The 22,934-nt window shown below is 37.8% G+C and overlaps 1 protein-coding gene across 1 annotated transcript in view; it reads left to right on the plus strand.

Annotated features, from left to right (window-relative positions):
• The window catches only part of Pkhd1l1 (PKHD1 like 1), a 155,035-nt gene that overhangs the window by 50,177 nt on the left and 81,924 nt on the right, over positions 1 to 22,934 (plus strand). The window contains exons 23-37 of the mRNA XM_051159545.1: positions 314 to 486; positions 6,012 to 6,159; positions 7,405 to 7,559; positions 8,813 to 8,935; positions 9,657 to 9,762; positions 11,576 to 11,686; positions 13,014 to 13,178; positions 14,052 to 14,173; positions 16,858 to 16,990; positions 17,735 to 17,927; positions 19,397 to 19,539; positions 20,198 to 20,302; positions 21,031 to 21,219; positions 21,924 to 22,094; positions 22,377 to 22,600. Of these exons, the coding sequence (XP_051015502.1) occupies positions 314 to 486; positions 6,012 to 6,159; positions 7,405 to 7,559; positions 8,813 to 8,935; positions 9,657 to 9,762; positions 11,576 to 11,686; positions 13,014 to 13,178; positions 14,052 to 14,173; positions 16,858 to 16,990; positions 17,735 to 17,927; positions 19,397 to 19,539; positions 20,198 to 20,302; positions 21,031 to 21,219; positions 21,924 to 22,094; positions 22,377 to 22,600 (2,261 nt within the window). The remainder of the gene's footprint in view (positions 1 to 313; positions 487 to 6,011; positions 6,160 to 7,404; positions 7,560 to 8,812; positions 8,936 to 9,656; positions 9,763 to 11,575; positions 11,687 to 13,013; positions 13,179 to 14,051; positions 14,174 to 16,857; positions 16,991 to 17,734; positions 17,928 to 19,396; positions 19,540 to 20,197; positions 20,303 to 21,030; positions 21,220 to 21,923; positions 22,095 to 22,376; positions 22,601 to 22,934) is intronic.

A 22,934-nucleotide genomic window follows, 5' to 3' on the forward strand; every position in this document is an offset into this window, starting at 1 on the left:
TCCCGCTGCCGTGGTGTGGGGATCTTGGTGTTCCTGGCTCAGAAATCTGTGCAATTTCCTGAATTGTTCACTGGAGCCTCCAAACACGGTCCACACTGCTCGCCGCCATCTTGGATCCTCGACAACTTTCTAATAAGGTTGACCTGAAAGCTTTTGTAGACTTAAGTGATAATAATGCTATAAGTGAAATTTTTATTTCCATGTCTTAGCATCATTTATCATGGTCTACTCATAGATTCATATCCAAATAAATTCCGTCAATAACATAGCAAAAACATAGCACTGTAATCCTATCTCCCACTTACTTTTTCAGAAATGCCAAAGAGAAGACCCCCAACATTAGCAAACAGAGGAATATTTGTAAAGCATTTTCAAGTTAATCAGACCAAATTAAGTGGATCAAATATGACAATTCAGTATTCGGTTACCATGACTTTGTATAACTGCAGTCACAATATACCCATGATGGCTGTGAGCTTTGGGCAGGTAAGCCTAGAACTTTACGGTTACTACTTTCAGCTTCATGACCACCAGAATTTGATGTCATGCATTTCCTTAATTTTGAAAATCTGGTATAAAATTGAATATTATTTATTATGCTGAAGCAATGATTAAAACTTAGAGACTTACTGAGATTGAAGATGAAAATGCTTTGAGAATTCTCTTTAAAATATGTCTATGTGGGAAAACAGGGGAAATATCTGTAAATATGAAGACTGGGGTCCTATGATAATGATTCATTGAGTAAGGTGCCTGCTGGTAAGTCTTGGTGGCCTGAGTGTGATTACTGGGACTAAGAGACAACCAAGTCCTTCAAGCTGTCTTATGGCCTTCATAGCACATCATGACACGTGGTACACACACACACGGCGGGAGAATAAGTTAAAATATAATAAAAAGGAAGAATGTCAGATCAAGTAGAATTTACCTTGTATGTGTAAAAACTTATGGGTTCTTCCATTAGAGATTCATTTTAAAGTTTAGTTTAGTTTAGTTTATGTGTATAGGAGTTTTGCATATATATATATATATGTATATATGTATACATAATCTGTCACCACATGTGTGCAGGGCCTACAGAGGCCAAAAGAGGGCATCATCGGTTAACTGGAACTGCAGTTACAGATGGTTGTGAGCTGCCATGCAGTTGCTGAGGATTAAACCTACACCCTTTGTAGGGCGGCCAGTGTTCTTCACCTCTGAGCCCTCAAAAGAGATTCATAAATATACATTACTGAAGAAAAAGATGGTGCTGCAATGTTTTAAAATTACTTCTGTTATGAGCAGCATTTCGTTTGCCTACCTCAACATCTGTACAGAGAAGGCGGATATGGTTGGTTTTTTATGGATCCAAAGGAACTTGAGCAGTTTATATACTACTTGAGTTATTTGAAGTTCAATCAGAGTTCAATGCTAAAAGTATAACAAACATTTAAAAACTTAATTACCTATAAAAATACACAATTTATTAGTTCTGTTTCCAACAACAAATTAAAAACAAATATATAAAAGCTCAAAATTAAAGTTTAATTATCCTTTGTAGAGACTTACAGGGAACCCCTCACCAAGTAAATAACTTCATAACTGGAGATAATGGAGAAATAAATGTTCTCCAAAACACTGTCTTTGCCTCATCCTGGCTCAGTATTTATTCTTACTGTCTTCAACATTTTCACTATGGACATATTCACTGTAAATACTTCACTTAACAACAGTATAAAATGTGCTCACGTGGGGCCTTGTGTTTTTGTTTTGGGGTGCTGTATGCATAACAGCTACAATTATGGGGCAATTTGGTAAATACATCTACCATTCTATAAAGACACTGTACATTGTTTTCCAAAATGGCCACACTACTATATATTCCTCCCAACAGTATTTAAAATGAATCAGGTTCCACAAATTGTCTAGCGTTTTGATGTTCTCACTATTTTTCATTTTAGCCATCAGGATAGATGATATTAATCTCATTAGGATTTCATTTACATTTTCTAATGGCCAGTGTAGTGTTGAACATCAGTCCTTGAGCTTTTTCACCACCCGTGTATTTTCTATAGAGTGTCCATTTATAATTGGTTTGTTTATTGCTCTTTTTTTTTTTTTCTTTAGCTTTCTCACCAAGCATTTTCTTCTAGACCACAGCTTGCCTCTCCATCTTCATTGTAAAGTCTCCCAGAGAGGGCTTAATGTTGTTTGTTTATTTCCTTTGCTGGATAGTGCTCCTGATCTAAAATATGAGAATGTTAACTAAGATTTTTGCTCTAAAGACTTTATATTTCATATGCTGTGGCCCATTCTGAGCTGAGTTTTAGTAAAATTTTGTCATAGGATAGTACCTATTTCCTTATGACTCCACTTACTCTGACATCTGCTATTGGAGATACTTCATTACTCTACTGGATTATTCCTATGCACTTGGGAATGCGCTCCTTCAGCACATTTTGTGCTTATATGCATTTGTGCTCTTCATTATTCTCTCTATGTATTTTCTTCATCTTTTGGCTGCTGTGACTGCCCAAACACTGAATACAGTGGTTTCTTTTTGTTTTATTCTTCTTGTGTTGAAGTGGTTTATTGTAGGTCTGTCTTCATATAAATTATTTTACAGTTTTTTTGTGTCTACAGAATGTCTTGCTGATATATTTTTATCATTATTTTTATTTGTATATTTATTCACTTTACATCCCGATCATAGCCTCCTCCCTCCTCTCCTCCCAGCCACACCCTTCCTCCCTCTTCCCTCTGTTCCTTCATCCTCAGATAAGTGGAACCCCTCTCTACCCACACCAGCACATCAAGTCACAAGTACATCTTATTCCCCTGTGGCCTGGCAAGGCCATGACAAAACCACATTTAAACAATGTCTTGTTGATATTTTGATAACAATTGCATTAAATCTATAGATCGCGTTTTAGTAAGAGCACCGTTATTATGTTGGGTTCTCTGCCTATGTAATATCTCGCTTCACTTATCTTAATCTTCTTATGTTTTTACAAAAATAATGTTTTAGCTATTCTTTCATTCTTTTTTATTAGAAATTTGCAATCTGTTAGATCCGATCCATACCATGGCTTGTGTGTGTGCGCATGCATGTGTGCATGTGTGCATGTGTGCTTGTGTGTGTGTGTTGTAGTGTAGTGCCGTATATAGGCACATGTTGTAGTGTGTGCATATGCACATAAGTAGAGGCCAGAAGACAATATGAGGTGCAATGCTCTGTCAGTCTCCACCTCATGTTCTCGAGCTTGGGTCTCCGAACTGTAGCTGAGCTTGTGAACTTCTTTTCCTGTCTCTTTCTCTATAGCTGTGGGATCACTGGCATTCATTTATGGATATGTCTATCTTTTTATGGAGATGTTGGGATAAAAATCTCAGATCCCGATGCTTGCAGAGCAAGTACTCTCACCAGCTGAGCCATCTCACCAGTCCCCAGAATATGGTTTGCTAGACTTGTATAGACTTCAATTTTGAAGCAATTACAAATTGTCTTGTATTGTAGTTGAAAATACATTTTCCTCTCATACAGCACATCTGAACCACAGTTTCTCCTCCCTCTGCTCCTCCCAGCCCCCCTTCAACTTCCCATTTCTCCAGGTCCTCTTCTGTTTCTGTTCAGAAAGAAACAGGCCTCCAAGAGGCACCAACCGAGCACAATAAAACAAGTTACAATTAGAGAAGGCAAAAGCCCTCATACCGAGGCTGGACAAACTAGGAGGGAAAAAAATGTTCCAAGAGATTGCAAAAGAGTCAGATACACCTGCTTCCACGGTCAGGAGTTCCACAAAACCACCAAGCTACCAGCCACAACATATACGTGGCCAAATGGTGCAAACCCACCCATGCCCAGAGCTTGCTGCTTCAGACTCATTGAGCCCATATGAGCTCTGCTTAGTTGATTCAGTTGTTCCTCTTCTCCTGGCATCCTCCATCCTCTCTGACTCTTATAATCTTTCCTCCCCCTCTTCTATGGGGGTACCACAAGCTCTGAGGGAGGGACGTGATGGAGACCTCCAATTAGACTCGCTATCCCCATAATATCTAGCTATGGGTTTCATCTCTGTCAGAGGAAGCCCCACTGACAATCACTGGACAAAGCACTGATCTACAAGTATAGCATACTCTCACTAGGAGTCATCTCACTGATTTTTGGGGGGTAGGAGGTTCACTCCTGCTTGGGTCTACCCTGAGTCTCTGGACTATCCAGGCTCCAGTTCCTGACCATCCAGGCAGTGCTGGGCATGGGCTCCTTCTCATGATGTGGACCTCAAGTGAAACCAGACATTGGTTGGCCACTTCCTTTATTGGCCAGAACGTCTTACAGACAGCAAAGGTTGTAGGTTGAAAGTTTTTTGGCTGGGTTGGTGTCCACGGTTCTCTTTCAGTCACCTGGAAAGTACCTTCTGGCACCAAAGAGATGAGAATGTAGGAGTGAAGGTGCCACGTAGGCATCAACTAGACCTCTTTACAGTCCCTGAGGTATGTGCGTGTTGTTCTTGGCAATGGGGCCCCACTGTCAGTTTTCAGGGAGAGACCCTCTGTCATAGCATCAGCCTGAGTTGTTTGGGGATCTCCATGAAACCCAAAAAAACTCAACTGGATACACTCTTGGCTTCGCCAATTGTAAGCCTTGTCTGGCTACAAAAGATGGCCACTTCAGACTCTGTATCACATCTTCCACTACTGGAAGTCCTCACGAATGTTGCCCCCCAAGATTCCAGAAATTTTCCACTGCACTTGGTTTCCACACCATCCCCTAATTCCAGTTCTCTCTCTCTCTCTCTCTCTCTCTCTCTCTCTCCACACTCTCTGCCTCCATCCCTCTTCCCTAGCCTGATCCCTCCTCCCCCAGTTCCCACCTGCCACATTCCACCGACAAATCTATTTCCATTTCCCAGGGAGATCCATGTGCCACTCCCGAACCCTCCCCCTTTTCCTAGCACCTGTGGGTCTGTGGCCTGTAGCTTGGATATCATTCACTTACCAGCTAACATCCACTTATAAGTGAGTACATAAATGGTCTTGTACTTTAAATTATGGTTTCCATCTGTTTGTTATTTGTACTTTAAAATATTGTTGCATTTTTGTTGTCCATGATGTATCCCTGAACCTTGATGAACTCATTGAGGTTTTAAGATGTAGCTGTGGCTATGGAGATCACTTTAGATCAAGGAAAATAAAATTATTTGTTCCTGGGAACTTTCCCCATGACTACAATTTTGCCTTCTATCATCAATATTGCAAGAGTCACTTTGTTATCTTTAGTGATAGTCCAGTCTTTTGAATTGCTGCAAATTATAATACAAGAAGAACACATTTCTTTCTTCTGTTCATGGAGGTTTGTATTATTTCTAATCTCTGGCATGGATAAAGTTGGCACACACACATTTTTTCTATCATGTATGTTACTTATTTCTATATGAATTTTCAGATCCACAAGATTGACGGAAAACTCTGAATCAGAGGACATCATATTCCTTATTACATATACAACTTATGAATATTAATAGCACTTAGCACATATTGCTCCTGTCAGTTGATTGGTGTTAAAATTACTTAGTGAAGCTGAAACCATCACTCTACTGATCGTACAGCTCCCTATATTGTTGGCTATGTGTCTACAGTTATTCTCCAAAAGGTGTTTTAGTTGTTTGATAGTGATGATTCCATCTCATGCTTCTTTGCCTCCACACAGTGGAGCACTTTGTACCTTGAACAGGGTGCTTGCTTGATAAATATTTGTTCATTGAGTGATGGAGGGTATGTTCTGAGTTGACAAGGTATTACTGTCATTTCAGCCGATGGCTGAACAGATGACTGCAGTGACTTTGCCCTCTTTATTGCAGCTGTACAGGCATGGCCTGTGTTGAGTTATGGAACTCTTAATGTCCCGAAGAATCCTGAATATATGAGGTTCCTTTATGTCATGTCAAAGGATCCTACATAATGAAATGGAAATTGTGTTAGCCATTGTGAGGTTTAATCATTCTATCAATATTTATTTTGGAAATTAGATAATCACAAACGAGACAAGGAATGAGTCGGTTTACAGAGGAACTAATTGGCCAGGGGAGTCAAAGATCCGTATTCAAAAAATTCAAGAAGCTTCTCCACCTATAAGTGGCAGCTTTGACATTCAAGCTTATGGACATATCCTGAAAGGTATATTTAAAATGTTCAGGGGCATTCCAAAGCTGTTCAAATACACAACTATGTGTTGCTCTTAGTAATTACTGTGTTTGGTTATCTTATACTCAAATATCTAAATAAAATATGGATAATAATAATATGCATCATATTAAAGTCAGTAATATCATTTTTATTTCAGAATTGCTCTTCTGGTAGTTCAGGAAGGAACTCACCACTTTAAAGCCAATGTTATCAGTTATAGCCATTTTTATTGAAAACTAATATACAAAATGTCAGTAAAGGTATAACAAACTCTTAAGAGTTCTTTTTATGAAGGTGCTTGAAATTATGGTCTTATGTAAAGTTACAGCCTTATATGACATATACTTTAAGAAAAATCATTACTATGGTATCCAGAAATGTTATAATATTAAAACAATATAAAATGGGGTTGACATATTATATTAAATACAATCTTAACTAAATAATGTAAATATGTGCTGTCCTGTCTAAAATGGTACCTATTACCATATGTCCAGTGAACAGTTGGGCTGTAATAAGCACCATATATTGAAATAAATAACATTTGTGATTTGTTTCATACTTGTTTAGTATTAGTTTTAGGACCACTGTGTTTTGCTTTGTAAAATATTACAACTAGTACTAGAAAGTATTAATTTATGCATGTGCTTTACAGTCTTTATCATAGTTACCCTGAGTGCTAAGTAAACAATAATGAAATATTTTTGGTACAATTTTTTTTTTAAGACAGCATTTCTCTGTGTAGCCTTGGCTGTCCTGGGCTCACTTTGTAGACAAGGCTAGCCTCAAACTCACAGCAATCCACCTGCCTCTGCCCCCTTAAGTGCTGGGATTACAGACATAGGAAACCACACCCAGACATACATTTATTTTTAGTGGCATTTTCTACATGATTTATATAGTTAAAATTGTCAGTAACAAGAAACGAGATTATCCATAAGTGACCTTTGAGGGTTTTTTTTTTTCAGTCTTACCCAAATACAACTGTTTCAATTCCCCAGAGTTTCTCTTACGTTCATGACTTCTAGATTATCCATAAACTGACAGTCAAATAAAAATATTCAAACCAAGACATATAATTTTGTTTCTCATTAATAAATAAATTCTTGGGATAAAAGTCTCTAAATGTCTCTTTGACAGGGATGGAGTAGGTATGGTTGGCACATGATACTTTACATACACAATACCTTGAAGAGTGCTGGGTTTGTGAATTTTCATTTCCTTTCTGTGATTCAGGCATCCCTGCTGCTGTACCAGCCACAGACTTGCAGTTCGCCCTGCAGAGCCTGGAAGAAGTAGGACAGGTCTCAGTCAGCAGAGAGGGTACCTGTGCTGGGTACTCATGGAGCATCAAGTGGAAAAGCCCCTCCGGAAAGCAGCCCCTTCTGCAGGTCTCTTCCTTTGTCCAGCTCCTCTTCCTTCTCCGCTCTTTGCTAATTTTGCACTCTTCCTTGTCTTAAAAGTAAACGAAGACTGTGGGTTTTTCAAAGGCAAACTATGAACTAATTCTATTTTGCTTCTGGTTTGTTTTGTTTTTTACATAGGGCTTCACTATGTAGCGTTCGCTGGCCTGGTACGTGCTCTGTAGACCAGGCTAGTATTCCATGGATAGAAATATGGAGAGAAACCCACATGCCTTGGCCTCCCAAGAGCTGGGATTCATGGTTTTCTTTAATTATCTTTTTTAATTATTTGAACAGAAGAAAATGTTCTGCATTATAATGACCAGACAGGCATATTTTTCCATAGAGAATAGCTGTTGGTACTTTAAATCCTAGTGTTATTGGAAAAAGCCAAGCGGTATTGTGAGAAGATCATTGATGGTATTCAGGTGAGGACGAGTCTCACAAATAAATTCAGCTGTAATTTGGACAGGGCACGTGAATAAATAGCCTCATCACCTATAATTCTTTTGAGACTGTAAAAACTCTTTTTGTTTGTTTTTTGAGACAGCCTTGGCTGTCCTGGACTCCCTTTGTAGACCAGACTGTCTTTGAACTCACAGAAATCTGCCTACATCTCCCTCCTTGAGTGCTAGAATTAAAGACATGTGCCACCACACCTGGCTTGTAAAAGCTCTTGTTATTGGAAAGATGACCTGTTCAAGTAAAATCTAAAGTTGTCAGCAGGGCCTATCATGGGAGCACCTGTGTCCTTGCTAGTGCCCTGACATATCCAAAGGTTGCCAACTGGAATAAGGACTTTGAAATGACCAGATTTTATATATATATATATATATGGAAGTAATTTGGCTTTGTTTTTATGACTAGAAGAAAATATAATTCCAGAAGGACACACCAAGATAGCCAGAGATGAAAAATCCTAAAGGGAAAAGTAACTCAACTTTTAAATTATTTATTAATAATTTACCAAAGAATATTGAAAAAGAACAGAGTACACTTTCAAATATAAAGTTAATGTGTTTTATTTAGATTCATTCTTATTTTAATTAATATAATATAGTAAAATGCAATGCTCTTTCTATTTTTCCTCTGAATTATTGTTACTCTAGAAGTTTTTTAAAATAAATATGACTAAGTTAAAATATTTTCTCTATATCCATAAGTTTTATTTAGTTTCATCCATGCTTAAATTAGTTATATTTCCATTGCCATTCTAGTAAATTCATTTTCTGTAAAAATAGATTAATGATTCCAACATTATTGGAGAAAAGGCTAATGTGACAGTTACCACAATAACGGAAGGCGGCTTATTTAGACAACGCATACCTGGAGACATGCTTCGCACACCTAATCAGCAACCACAGGTATCTCTCAAGCTTTTTTCATAGCATTTATAACTCCAAATGTATAACTAATTTGAACCAATATACCGAAGGCCTTGTAAAACAGGAGTGTTTTCAGCTATAGTTTCATAAGAATATTTTTTATAACAGTTGACCAATTCATGATTATTTTCCAACTTTAGGGAAAATTATCTTCCTAGTGGTTTCAGAAAGTTTTTAAATCTAACACTGACAGAATTAGTAACTGTATTATTTTATCTAATATTTACAGCATTTGTGTCAGATAATTGCCACTTTAGTGATGAGAATAATAAAATATATTAAGTATAGGTGACATTCCTTAAAGCAGCCTCTACGTTTATTCATAGCACTAATTAAAACAATGCTTCCATGATTTAATTTATGTAAGTTTTCATCCTACATTTACTATATATTGGATGATAGAAAGGATGCCATCTGTTTTCTTTCATGTATTTCTTATATTGCTACTTACAAGTGCATCAGAAGCCTAATGGCACATTTGCAATGCAAATGCACAGATGAATGAATGGCAGGATACATGGGAGAATAAGATGTCAAAGCAGAAAAGCATAAGCACATTTTTGTACACAAACATATTCTATTTGTTCTAAAGCCTGCGTATAAACACTATACTTCCAGGGATTATTGCTATATTTTGTTACTGAGTTCTGTTGTCTCTTTAGCCTTGTTTATTTCTGGATCTGTGTTTCTTGACTTGAAGGTTGAAGTCTATGTCAATGGAATTCCAGCTAAATGTTTGGGTGACTGTGGGTTTACCTGGGATCCCAGGACCACTCCCCTGATCCTGACAACAACACCTTCTGGAGGTACCACTCTGCTTTGTAACTTCAAGTACACGGTGGAAGATAGACAAAAGGGGGGAAAAAAGTAACCTCTGATAATAATCTTTTTGGGGGTGATTCCAAGATGAGGTTTCTCTGTGTAGCCTTGGCTATCCTGGACTCACTTTGTAGACCAGGCTGGCCTCAAACTCACAGATAATCTGCTGTCTCTGCCTCCATGAGGGCTGGGATTACAGGCATGCACCATGGAGGCTGGCTAATAATAACCTTTAATATATATTACAGTCACTAACTACGGTAAGAAAACAGCTCAATATAGTGAAAACTATCAGCTGAAACTATGGGAAGAAGTGCTTGTTACTTATGTGAATGAAATACATCTATGAAGCTAAACTATGTCATTAATCTCTCTATTCTCTACTTTTGTGAGTTAGAATCAGTCTCTCTACCTCCCCTGTGACTTTGAACCTTGTCCTGGCTCTTGACTATTGTGTGTACTAACACTCACCCTGTGAGAACGCTTACAGCAGAGCAGGCAGCTAGGCAGGCTATAGGGTAGCTGTAGCTCAACAGAAGGAGAGAAAACAGGACAAATAATGCCAAGAACTCATCCCAACCTAGGGGATGCATTATTGCTGGGAAAAATGTGACTGAGGGTGTTGTGTGAGCTCCTAAAAACTTAAATAAGTGTCAAGGATAAGGACCGCAAAGGGTGAGTTTTTACCTATAGTGATGAATTCAGAGGTCATAATCTTATATTTCGTCTCAGTAGCTGACAGTAAGCCTTATCTTTTGTTTGTGCCCTCGCATTTGCTAGTGATTTTCTACTTTTCTATGAAGTTCCTAAAAATTATTTTGGGCTCAAAATAATCAGCGCCCTGAATTGCCTTTTATTATGTTTAATCAACTTAAGAATAATGGGAAAATATGATGAATAAAACAAAAACTAGCCGTTTTTTTCTTCTTCACTGGCAATGTCTGCCTACATTCCAATCACTAGTCAGAAAATATTATGAGAGGCTAAATTTCTCTTTAAGTATTGTCTCTATCCTAGCCCACACAGCTTCCTGAGGTATCCACAGTAATTAATTTTGTGTATTTTCTTCCATGATGTTTTAATGCCTTTTGTATTTGACATACATATATAGTTTTGTGGTGGTGGTGGTCGTGGTGGTGGTGGTGGTGGTGGTGGTGTGTGTGTGTGTGTGTGTGTGTGTTAGGAGTGAAAGGTCAACCTTAGGTGTCATTTCTCAGGAGCTATCTACTTTATTTTTATCTGTAATTAGAATATATTAATAATACATAATTAGTTCTGTTGTGATATTTTCATGTATTTTGATCATATTCATTCTTCAACACTTCCTCTTCTCTCCTCTCCCTTCTTCCTCCCACTGATCACTGTCCTCTTTCTACTTCCTCCTTCCACTTCCTCTCTTCCACCTTTCAGGTGCTTCTCTTTTCCACCATGTTCTTTGCAAATGAGAAGTGTCACTTGTCGTTCTTTCTTTTCTCCATGGTTTCATGGTGGGTTGCTGCCTTTTCAATTTGTTTGTCAAAAAGGTACTTTTCTTTTCTTACCTAATTCCATATTTCAATGAAATAATATTCTGATACATATTAACACATAGATCAAAAATATGAATCAATACAGAGTAATTTTATAGAAAAAAATGTCATTGCCATATATATGTGTCTCTCCTCCTGCTTAATTTCAGGATTATTGTTTGGATCTTATAGAAGATAGGCGTATTCTTACCTAAGAAATATCTGATTTTATAAATAACAGACTTTAAGTGTTTTCATCTAAAATGTAGTGACTTAAATATATCACTTCCAGGGTCCTATGCAGAAAGCACGATACTAACCATAGCAGGCTCTGGATTTTCTCCCACCGCAGCTATATCCGTCTCTGTTGGGTCGACCAGTTGCTCTCTTCTTTCTGTGAATGGTACGTTCTTTCAAGTGTCCTGAAGTGTGGTTATTTTTCTCCAAAAGGAATTGAAAGAAAAAACTATTACAAATATAGTTGTCCTCCAGTATATATTATGAAATCACAAAACTAGCAACCTGGTCTGGTCTAGAAAATTGTATATATATATATATATATATATATATATATATGTGTGTGTGTGTGTGTGTGTGTGTGTGTGTGTGTGTGTGTGTGTGTGTGTATATATATTTGATTATGAACAGACTGTTTGAATATTATACAGTGTCTTTATCCTGCCAAGAGTGATCTACCATACCTCCATTCATATGTACATTACAAACTGGTTACACAAGAGTTTCCATGTGTTGATGTATCTCTGTGACACAAATATGTTCAAAGTTTGACACTCTTCTCCTATGGCTTCTGGCCATGTGTGTTGTTGTTGCTTTTTGTTTTTGTATGTACTGGGGATTGAACCGAGGACCTACCACATGTTAGGTAAGTGTCCTACCACTAAAATACTGCACCTACCCTCTGTCTATGCCATGACAATGCAATAGTAGTCACTATGAGGTAAGAGGACATGACTCTATTCTTTGACTTCTAGTTCAGCACAACCTCTCCAGTTATGCAGAATTTAAAAATCATTAATATTTTTAATTTCTTGACATTAGTGGAAACACAGTTACTTAATTTCACTGAAAATTATGCACAATCCTAGATACTTTCCTTAATTTAATCAGATGAAAATGACATGAGTAAGACCACTGACCAAATCATTTCTGGTTTTTTTTTTTTTTTTTAATTTCAATGTGTTAGTGAGATCAAATAGCCAATATTATAACAGTATTACCTAAACTGCGGTAAAGTGAAGAAGATGTTTTTATTTAATTTTATCACTTTTATTGACAGAACATGTTGTTTTTCTCAATTTTGGACATAAGAAAAAAGTTGAATCAAAATTTTACTAAAAATTTTAGTAGAAATTCTAAATAAAATTAGAATTATAAACATTTGAATGTGAATCTTCTTTGGGCAAGGTTTCCAGATTCTTTTTTTCATTGTTGCTTTACTGTCTCATAGAAGGAAATAATTCATAGCACCTAGTAGCTTGCAAAGATTCCTCCTGTCCCCTAAGATTTCCCTGTCCCCATCAGAATGTGAGTCGTTGACCTCGAATATACTTCTTAGAGTCTAAAAACTAAGGCCAATGTAAATATTTACATATTAGTTCTAGTGAGTTTTTCTTTTTTTTTTTTTTTTAATCTCAAAACACCACATTTGTTTTATTATTTTTTTTCTTCTTCTTCTTCTTCTTTTTTTTTTTTTTTTTTTTTATCAAAAGAAAATGAGATCAAGTGCCGGGTTCTGAGTGGAAGTGCTGGGCGCGCTCCCGTTGCTGTGTCCATTGCTGGTGTTGGACTAGCACAGAGTCTAGAGGGTGAGGGATCCCACTTCGTATATCGGAGTCAGATCTCACATGTCTGGCCTGATTCTGGAAGCCTGGCAGGTAACAGCTAACAGTTCTCTATGGAGGTGATTGCATACATTTTCCCACCTGGCTTTCCAGTGCTTTGTTTCTGGTGCCAAGAAGAAGGTGAGGAACCCAAGGTTCCTGCATAGAACAAAAGAGAATGTCCTTTTTGAAAGGCACAGAGATTGAATGCCTGGATAATTCTTTTCTTCCTTAAGAAGCACAAGCCAGGGAACTGCTTATGCTTACATCATAGGGTGTTGAATTAATATCATCAATTATTACATTGTTTCTATAGCAGCCTCATTAATTATGTCAAGATAAGATTTATTAGTTATTATCCTGCTTACCAGCTGCTCCATTTGTAACCAGAGTCTCAATGGAGTTCCTCCACCTAGAAAAGTTCTGAGATAAACAGGACAAAGAAAGACTGACAAAGAAAATGCATACACAATAACACATTTTTCTTGTGCTGTTTCACTTAATTTGTGTTTTTGGTTTTTTTTTTTAACCATGATTAATATTGGAACTTGTGCTTTGGCATTGATTTTGGGTGTGTTTTTTAAAATTACATTACCTTTACTTTATTTTGTTTTTTCTTTCATACTTTCTCCTTTCTTACAGATATTAAAATTTAAGTCTTAGTTCACCCTCATTCCTCACCCGTGGGATAAATAGACATCTTCTTGCAGAATGAAGTGGTAGCTGCTGCTGATCTACCCCAGAGCCAATGTGGGCAAAGCCTGTGCAACTGAGGGCTTCGCTGGGCTTGTGGTGGTAACTGCATGGCTACTTCTCCATCTGCCATGACTGGATGACTCAGGAATGATGCGCTGGGTAGCGGGAAAGTTTCATCCTGTTGTAGTCGGTCTGACCAATGGTTTTCTTTTCTGTGTTCTTCTTATAAAGGTGGCACTCTACTGACAGTGTCTGGATTTGGTTTTAGTGAAAATTCAACTGTTTTAGTTGGAAATGAAACATGCAATGTGATTGAGGCCAATTTGAATAGGATCAGCTGCCAAACGTCAAAAGTAAGGCCTCTGGCTTTCTTTATCGCTCACTTCCAGTAGAACTAACCTTATCAACTGGGAAACATCTAGGAGGGTGGTTAGACAAGTGACATGTTTCTCCAAAGCTCACAGTTTTCATTATTGTCTGTAAAAATGACGTCATCATCTTTTAACTAAAAGCCAAAGCCGAAATATTTTTTGCACGTCTGAGACATTAAAAAATCACGATGAAGATAGTCACCCCAAACAATGCCAAGTAAACAATGCATATCACTTGAAATATTAGACAGAGGTACAAAGATGAAGGACAGTAGAGTGGACGGTGGGGAATGGACAGTGGAAAATGGACGGTGGGGAGTGGACAATGGGGAGTGGATGGTGGAGAGTGGACAGTGGGGAGCGGACGGTGGGGAGTGGACAATGGGGAGTGGATGATGGAGAGTGGACAATGGGGAGTGGATGGTGCAGAGTGGACAGTGGGGAGTGGACGGTGCAGAGTGGACAGTGGGGAGTGGACGGTGGGGAGTGGACAGTGGGGAGTGGATGGTGGGGAGTGGACAATGGGCAGTCAGGAGTCTCATAAAAAGAAGTCATGTCATATCAGCACTTGAGAGTCATCAGAGAATTAACGGATAAACTAAAAATTGAAAAGGACTCAGTATTAATACTCTGTTAACTTCAGAGAAACAAATCTAGACATGTTTTTTGATAAATTTATTTTATGTGTACTTTTTATGTTGAATTTTACACTTATTTACTGTTTGTATACATGCACAAGTGTGACGTGAGTGTCACTGCATATCTGTGGAGGGAAGAGGACAACTTGCAGAGTTAGCTCTCTTCCTGGGACTCTCCCAGGATCCACTAGATCATCGGAGTTGGTTAGCAAGCATGTTCACCCCTGAGCCATCTAGCTGACCTAGAAAATTATGTTTAAAGTGCTGAAATTTCAATTTGTTGGCAAAAAAAAAAAATTGGCCATAGGATATAAGACCTCAGAATCAACGATCGTTCCTTATTTTTTAAAAATTCTCCTTAAATTTAAATCAGGTCTGTGGCTCACTAATTATGTGCAAAGTGATGATAAGTGTAGATGCAGGCACTGACGCCAAATCTCAAAACATAGCCGACTAACTATGGACATAGTAAGATGTGCAGGGAAAAAAATCAAGGAGTGTGTGTTGGTCCAATAATAGAAAAAGGGTTTAGGGGATATAACAGTATGAAAAACATTTTGTTTAAATCACTCAGTGAAACACATCATGTGCATTAATGAAATGCCAATTGATAAAGACTGGCTTACTGACAATCGCCCAGATGCCATGAGTGGAAATATAAAGCAGTTTCAGTGTTTGGGCTTAGAGTATATAACTGGATTAGCTAAATATGCAACCTGAAATTATCATAATGAGTGAGTTCACCCAGAAACAAAAAGAGACAAACGGTATATACTCACTTATATCAAGACACTAGTCCAAGGGATACGTCCCATGAAAAATTTTACTTACGAGGAAAGTGGGTCAGAGGAGAGGACATCCTATTGAGACTTTAGGTGAGAGTAGCATGGAAGAATGGGGAAATAGTAGGATCCACAGGGTCCTGGAAACCTACAAGAAGAACTTTATGACAGGCAGATCTGGGTCCTGGGGTCCTCCTCAAACTAAGGCACCAGCCAGGGAGAATATAGGCAGTAGACTTCGAACCCCTACCAAGACCTAGCCAACAAACAGAGTATTCTCCACCGGTGAGTGCAGAGTGAGATCTGACTCTCACACGAACTCTGGTGCCCCTTTTCTGACCACGTCCCCTGGATGGGGAGCCCTGGCGGCACTCAGAGGAAGGATAGCAAGTTACCAAGAAGAGACTCGATACTCTGAGAACATATATAGGGGGAGGAGGTCTCCCTCAATCACATACATAGGGGAGGGGAGAAAGGGGGAAGTGGGAGGGAGGGAGGAATAGGAGGAAACAAGGGAAGGGCTAACAATAGAGATGTAATATAAATAAAATAATAAAATGAAAAATATGCAGCCTGGTTTGTGAATGAAGGAGAAGTATTAGATTTGAGGCTATGGCAAGAGAACAAGGGTAAATGTTGGCATCTTGTCCTCTGCCGGGCAGAGAACCATTTGCCAGAGCATCTCAGCTACATCATGGAGCCCTTAAATAATATAGATGCAGTAAAAATGGCCCATAAACCCTGTAGGGCCATTAGATCACTGTCTTGGGAATTTAGATCCATAACCTACACTAAATACAACAACTTTAAATACCTGAAAAGTAATTCTGATTCATGACTGAAGTGAAATAATTTCAGAAGTTTATTTATAGTAATTCTATCTTTCTTCACCCATTGGCATTTTGTTTTTGGGGTGTGTGTGTGTGTGTGTGCGTGCATGTGCGTGTGCGTGTGTGTGTGTGTGTGCATGCACACACACATGCATGCACAAGCCTTGGATGTAGTTCCCCAGGAATTGTCAGAATTCAGATATGATGTCTCACTGGCTAGATCTTGCCGACAAGGCTAGGATGGGAGGTCAAGGCACCACGTCTGTCTTCTCTCCAATTTTTTTCTGCCTCTGTCCTTTATTAATGTGCTTGTAACACAAACATTTACTGACTGAGTTAGTGCCCCAGCTTAGTGACTGGACTTAAATACTGCACCACTTAAACTTTTCTTTTTTTTTTTTTTTTATTTATTTCAGAGAATTGAGGGTACAGTTGATATTTCTGTTATTACCAATGGAATTGAAGCCACAGCAAAGGAAAGTTTTAGTTACAACTGCTTACAAACACCAGTTATCATTGATTTCAGTCCCAAAGAACGAACAGTTCTTGGTAAGAAATTCTTCAGTGAGATCAATCATTTGTCTTTCTGGATCTGAGTTAGCTCACTCAATATGGTTATTTCAGGTTCCATCAATTTACATGCAAATTACATATTATCCCTTTATTAACAGCAGAATAAAATTCTATCACGCATATTTACATTTGCATTGACCATTCATCTGTTGATAAACATCCAGGACAGTGAAGGCTTCATATGTAGCGGTAGCTTTTGGTGTCATCTCAAACTAGACTCCATTCTATCTTTTTAATAGTCTCTATCACACTACTGAGTTTTGAGCCTGAAATTGACTTTTCTCACTTTTTCTTGAGACCAAATAGACAAAAAAAAAAAAACTCAACCATTTGATGAAAAACTGGAAACTACTTCCAGAAAGACTTTGAAATCATAGTTCCACACTGAAGTTTTGCTCCTTATGTGGAAACATACTCTTTACTTTCACTTTGCTTTGAAATACAAACAAGTCAACTTAAAATTTTACTCACAACATGTACAATGGTGAGAAAAAAATATTATATATTTTAAAAATACTTCAGTGCTTTATTTCCTTTGTGAAACAAACATGCGTTTTATGTGTCCATAGAAGTACTAACTTATTCTTTTCAATTCTTCCTCTGGAAAATTTTCTAAATCCAAAGAAAGATAAGCATGTTCATTTGGTTAATATGCAAATTTTCTGCTGGATAAGAACTTAAATTTTTATGACAAGTTGTATTTTTATTTTTAAAAAATAGGAAATGTCAGTTTAACAATTAAGGGTTATAACTTTGGAAATGAACTCGCAGAAAACATTGTGTATGTTGGAGGAAAACCCTGCCGGGTTCTTCACTCAAACTTCACAGACATTAGATGCCTTTTGCCCAAGTTGCCTCCAGGAAGACATGACATCTATGTCAAAATCAGAAACTGGGGTTTGGCATCAACAAGGTACGATGAAGATTATAAATGATATAACTGTGAAATGGATGGGGCTAATAAAATTGGGATAGGGAAAAAAATTAATCATCAAATATGTTGATTGTTTTCTCTACCCATTTATATCTCCTCGTAGAAAAGATTCTTAAATACTCTCATAAAGAGATTTTTATTTTTGACCAAACTATTTAGAAGAGATTATAAAAAGTGTCTGTGCAATTGGGTTTTTGTATCAGATATATGATTTGCATTCCTGCAGGAAATATTTTTCAAGCAGTTTTGGCAGTGGGGGAGAGTATTTGTTTAATTCTGAATTTAAAATAATTTCCTGCACTAGCACTACTCTCAATTTTGTTGGAGGGATTTTTATCAATGATTAACCAAGTTCTATAACAATTATAAATGTGTAAAGTTTACTAATATTAGATCCCAAGTATAATAAGAATGTACAATGGAGGGAACTAGCATTCCATGGAATAAGGCAGGGTTCCCTGACGTGGTGACAGTTAAGCCAGGATCTGGCCATCTAAAGAAAAGAGCAGAGACAATCCCTCGCTGGTTCTATTTCCTATAGGAATTTTGAATTTTCTTTCCCGAAGCTGTTAACAGCAAACTTTTAGTTCTTCTCTGAGACAATTGCTAGCTTGGAATACTTGGGAGAACAGCAAGTTAAATTAATGGCTTAAAATAAAGGCAGAGAAAAAGCAGGTGTCAGAATAGAAAGGCACATGATAAGTGCCACAATCAGTGACCAGTGAACAAGGAATATAGGGCAGCACTTCCTGTTGGGGTTACTGGGAGGAGCTCACAGAGTTCTTGAAAAGCTACTGGCTTCTGCTGGATGGTATTATGTACAGCATCAAACCCAAACTGTATTTAGATGGTAGGTGGAAAAATGCCAACCCAGAATGCTAAACAAGTTAAATAAAGCAACAGGAAGCCTCTTTGGAATCTATAGATTGTGCTGTCGTGGTGAGACTTCAGATGTAGGAATTGGACCGTACGTATCAGGTCAAAGGACCGTGGCACAATTTCATGGCACCCTAGCAGGCAAACCATCTGTAATTGAAAAATAAATAAATTAAGTCATGACCAGTTTTCAACAACTAGGAAACATTAAATAAATTGCATAAAATTAATTACTTCTATAACATATGGAATTTTGTTGCCACTTTTTTATACATGTAAATCTGCCTCAACATCTTACAATAGTAAAAATGTAAAATACTTTAAAGTATTTCTTATAATTGTATTTTCTATATTGCTTTAAGACTTTCCATCTCACATATTTCTGCTATTATATTTTTTCAAAATTCTAGTTTTCAAAATTAATATATACATTTAACCAAAGTAAAGATGATTACCAGATTGTCCAAATTAATGTGTAATTATATATGTATTCATATGTATTTCCTATTCCCCAAACAGTGTGGGCCTGCGTAAGAAAGCTCATTGGGAATATATTCTATTTTTCTTTTCAGGAACAAGTTAAATGCTTCGATACTGTACATTTTGAAAGTCACCCACATGTTTCCTCAGAGAGGCTCTTTGTATGGTGGCACTGACATCACTATAATGGGGCTTGGATTCAGCACAATCCCAACTGAGAATTCTGTCCTCTTAGGTAAACTCTTGTCCTGAGGGGGTGAGGGAGGCCTGTTAAGGTTTTCCTTGACTAAATGGATCAGCTGGAGGAACTGGGTTGTTACACAAATATGTTCAATGGCTGATCAATATTTTAAGAAAGATTACACTAATGCTCTCAATTGCATTTTTTATATCCTTAATGGAGGTGTCATGTATATTGGTACTCATATGAGGCCAGAGGAAGACATTGAGTACCCTGGAACTGGGGTTATAGGCAGTTGTGAGCCACTGGGCGTGGCTGCTGAGACTTGAACTGGCCGTGGCTGCTGGGACATGAACTCGGCACTTCTGCAAAGGAATAAGAGCTCTTAACTGCTGCTCCCTCTCTCCAGTTTGTTCCTCTGTTACTATAGAAAAGGTCAAGGGTTTGTAGTTGAAGGGATGATGAGAAAGCAAACAACTCTGTTTTTTGACTCTTTCATTTCTAACCAATTGTCATTGTGTATTTAACGTGTATAAAACACGTCCGTGACCATGAAAATACTTAGTCTACTGAAATCACTGTCAGAAGCAAACCCCAAAGACCTGTCCATACACCACAGAGTTATGTTAAGCTTTGGGTCTCTACTACTGATACTCCGTCTCTTAGTTCACAAAAACGACTGGAAATGTTTCTCTTACCTTTATATTTTTAGGTTCTTTCCCGTGTGACATTACATCATCATCAGAAAATGTCATCCGATGCACTCTCCATTCAACAGGGACTGTGTTCAGGATTACCAACAACGGATCTCATTTAGGTACCAACCAACATTTACATATCGAGAAAAAAAGAGAGACTTTATGCTGAAATTAAGATGACTTTTATTTTTCATTTCAAGTTGTTCATAGAAAAAATGTTGATTCTTTTATACTTTTGCAGTGTTCTCCGTATGAGATGAGAAGTCATATCCTTAATACATATGTAGTAACATATGTCATGAGCTTGAGTTAAGTTCAGACTACATACTACATATTTAGTCATAGGAGATACTCTTTTTGAGTTGAGAAGGCCAAGCTTTATAATTTCCTACTCAGAGATTTCTAGTGATTTTGTGGCAATCTAGGGCCTCCTGGGTAACTGCATCCTGAGCTACTGCGGTTGATCAGTCATGAATTTCAGAAGGATTATTAAAGCTGAAATTGTTAGCATAACCAGTCCCTTCCAAAACTTCTGTAAAGTCTGGATAAGGGCATTGGAAGCGTTCCGTGAATTATTTCTGAGCAACTTATTTATTGGGCACCCACCTCTTTTCAGTGTCTTCTGATGATCACTTCTGGAGTCATTAGTTACTGTTTATTTCTTCCCGCATATTCTATGATCTCACTTTCTAGTAATTCTGGTTTTATTTTGGTTGAGTGTTTAAATTATGTGCAATACTAACTAGGAAGTTGTTCTCACTTTATAGAAATGACTGTTTACATGGTTAATTATTAGGACATTTGCTTTCTTCCCTTGTAAAAAATCTGCCTCCATTCTTACTCCCAGTGCATGGACTAGGTTATTCTTGGTCTCCACCAGCCTTGAATGTGACCATGGGCGATACTGTGGTGTGGTACTGGCAAGCACACCCCTTTCTTAGAGGTATCGGGTACCGGGTTTTCTCAGTCTCTCATCCTGGAAGTGTGACTTATGATGGCAAAGGATTTACAAGTGGAAGGGAAAAATCCGCATCAGGTATGCTCCTGTTTTGTTGACATTTTCAGTATCATGCCCCTTTTTCTTAGTTATAGTAAATGTGTTTGCATATCTTAGCCATACAAATAAAGTCACAAACTCATTTACCTGGCAGTTTATGTCTATTGAAAAATGTTATAAATAAATGAAAGCAGATATCTTAAACATACTACACTGAATCCTTGCCTTTGTTGTCCTCATTGATTGCATGATAATTGACCAGCTGAAACATACATTGTTCCACAAAGTACAATGAAAACAGGACTGTGTGTTTTAGTCACACTGATCTGTTATCAAATAATGAAACTGTGATGGTTGTTATCAGCACTTCTTGTAGGATGGCTGAGTGTTAGTATGCCTTTCAGAACAACTAGTTTGTTCTAAGCTTGTAACAGTATATTTAAATTTTCATTGTATTTCAGTTTTCTTTAAAATTTGATAAGTTAGGCCAGACTTTCCATGGTTTTCTTTTAAATGTAAAGCTGGATCTTGCCGGATTGCAATCTTATTATTACTTAAAAAAAAAATTTTTTTTATAGCCAGTGACTCATTCTCTACTATTTCTTGTTGAGCCATAAGACACATAAAAATAAGAAAAATGTCATCTACGTATGCTTGAAATGATAATTTCCAATTTCCTCGCCTAGTTTTCAAAGAGTCATTAATTGCTCGTATCACTTGTGAACAATCTTATTTTATGGCAGGTTCATTTTCTTACCAGTTTACATCCCCTGGAATCCATCACTACAGCAGCGGGTATGTTGATGAGGCACAGTCCATAGCTCTCCAAGGATTCATTAACGTTTTACCTGCTGAAACCAGGCACATTCCCCTGCGCCTGTGTGTGGGAAGCACAGAAGCAACATATGCTCCAGGTAAGATGGTTAAACATGGGAACCGCAGCAGGTGACCCGGACTTAAAGTGACCTTTGTACAGTAGATGTCAGATGACTGGATCTAACTGCATCTGTCACTTCCTAAGGCTAAAATTAATTACATGAAATTACTCTGCTTAAAAAAAAAAAAAAAATTATCAGGTCTCCAGAATGTAAAACCACCTAATACCCTCGTTTAAATAAACAGTAATGGAGTCTGAACACAGTTCTTGTCGTAGGCTCGTGTGCATGGCTTACAGATGCTCCTTTTGTCTAAAACAGGCCCCGAAAACTTGCACTTGGCAAGTACGGCAGCAGGCTGCCTAGCAACAGAACCCCCGTGTGGCCTGAATGATACAAGGGCTAAAAATTCAAGTAAATTGCTCTTTGAGCTTTCAGATTGTATTTCGCCATCTATAAGCAACATTACTCCCTCTGCTGGGACAGTGAATGAGCTCCTCACTATCACTGGGCATGGCTTCAGTAGTCGTCAGTGTGCTAATAAGGTAAGGAAGTAAAATCTTTTCTTCTCGGTGTCCACATACCCAACAAAACAACGACATTTTGACCACACTCTCCTAGTGTAATTTCATCAGATTTGTTGCCTATAACTCACTTAAAGTTTATAATTACACATGTGTGTATATTTAATAGTATGTTAGCGGAGTTGTACACCTGTGACTGGGTAAGTTTGAGAACATGTTACGATCATAAAAGAAACATTCTGGTATATCACCCACCTCCTTCATCCATCTCAGCACACTGGTAACTGCCAATCTGTTTCTCTTCCGTATAGATTTGCCTATCCTATTTTTCTACAATGTAAAGTTCTTTGTGCAC

This window comes from Acomys russatus, chromosome 17 (assembly GCF_903995435.1).
Source record: "Acomys russatus chromosome 17, mAcoRus1.1, whole genome shotgun sequence".
Lineage (NCBI taxonomy): Eukaryota > Metazoa > Chordata > Mammalia > Rodentia > Muridae > Acomys > Acomys russatus.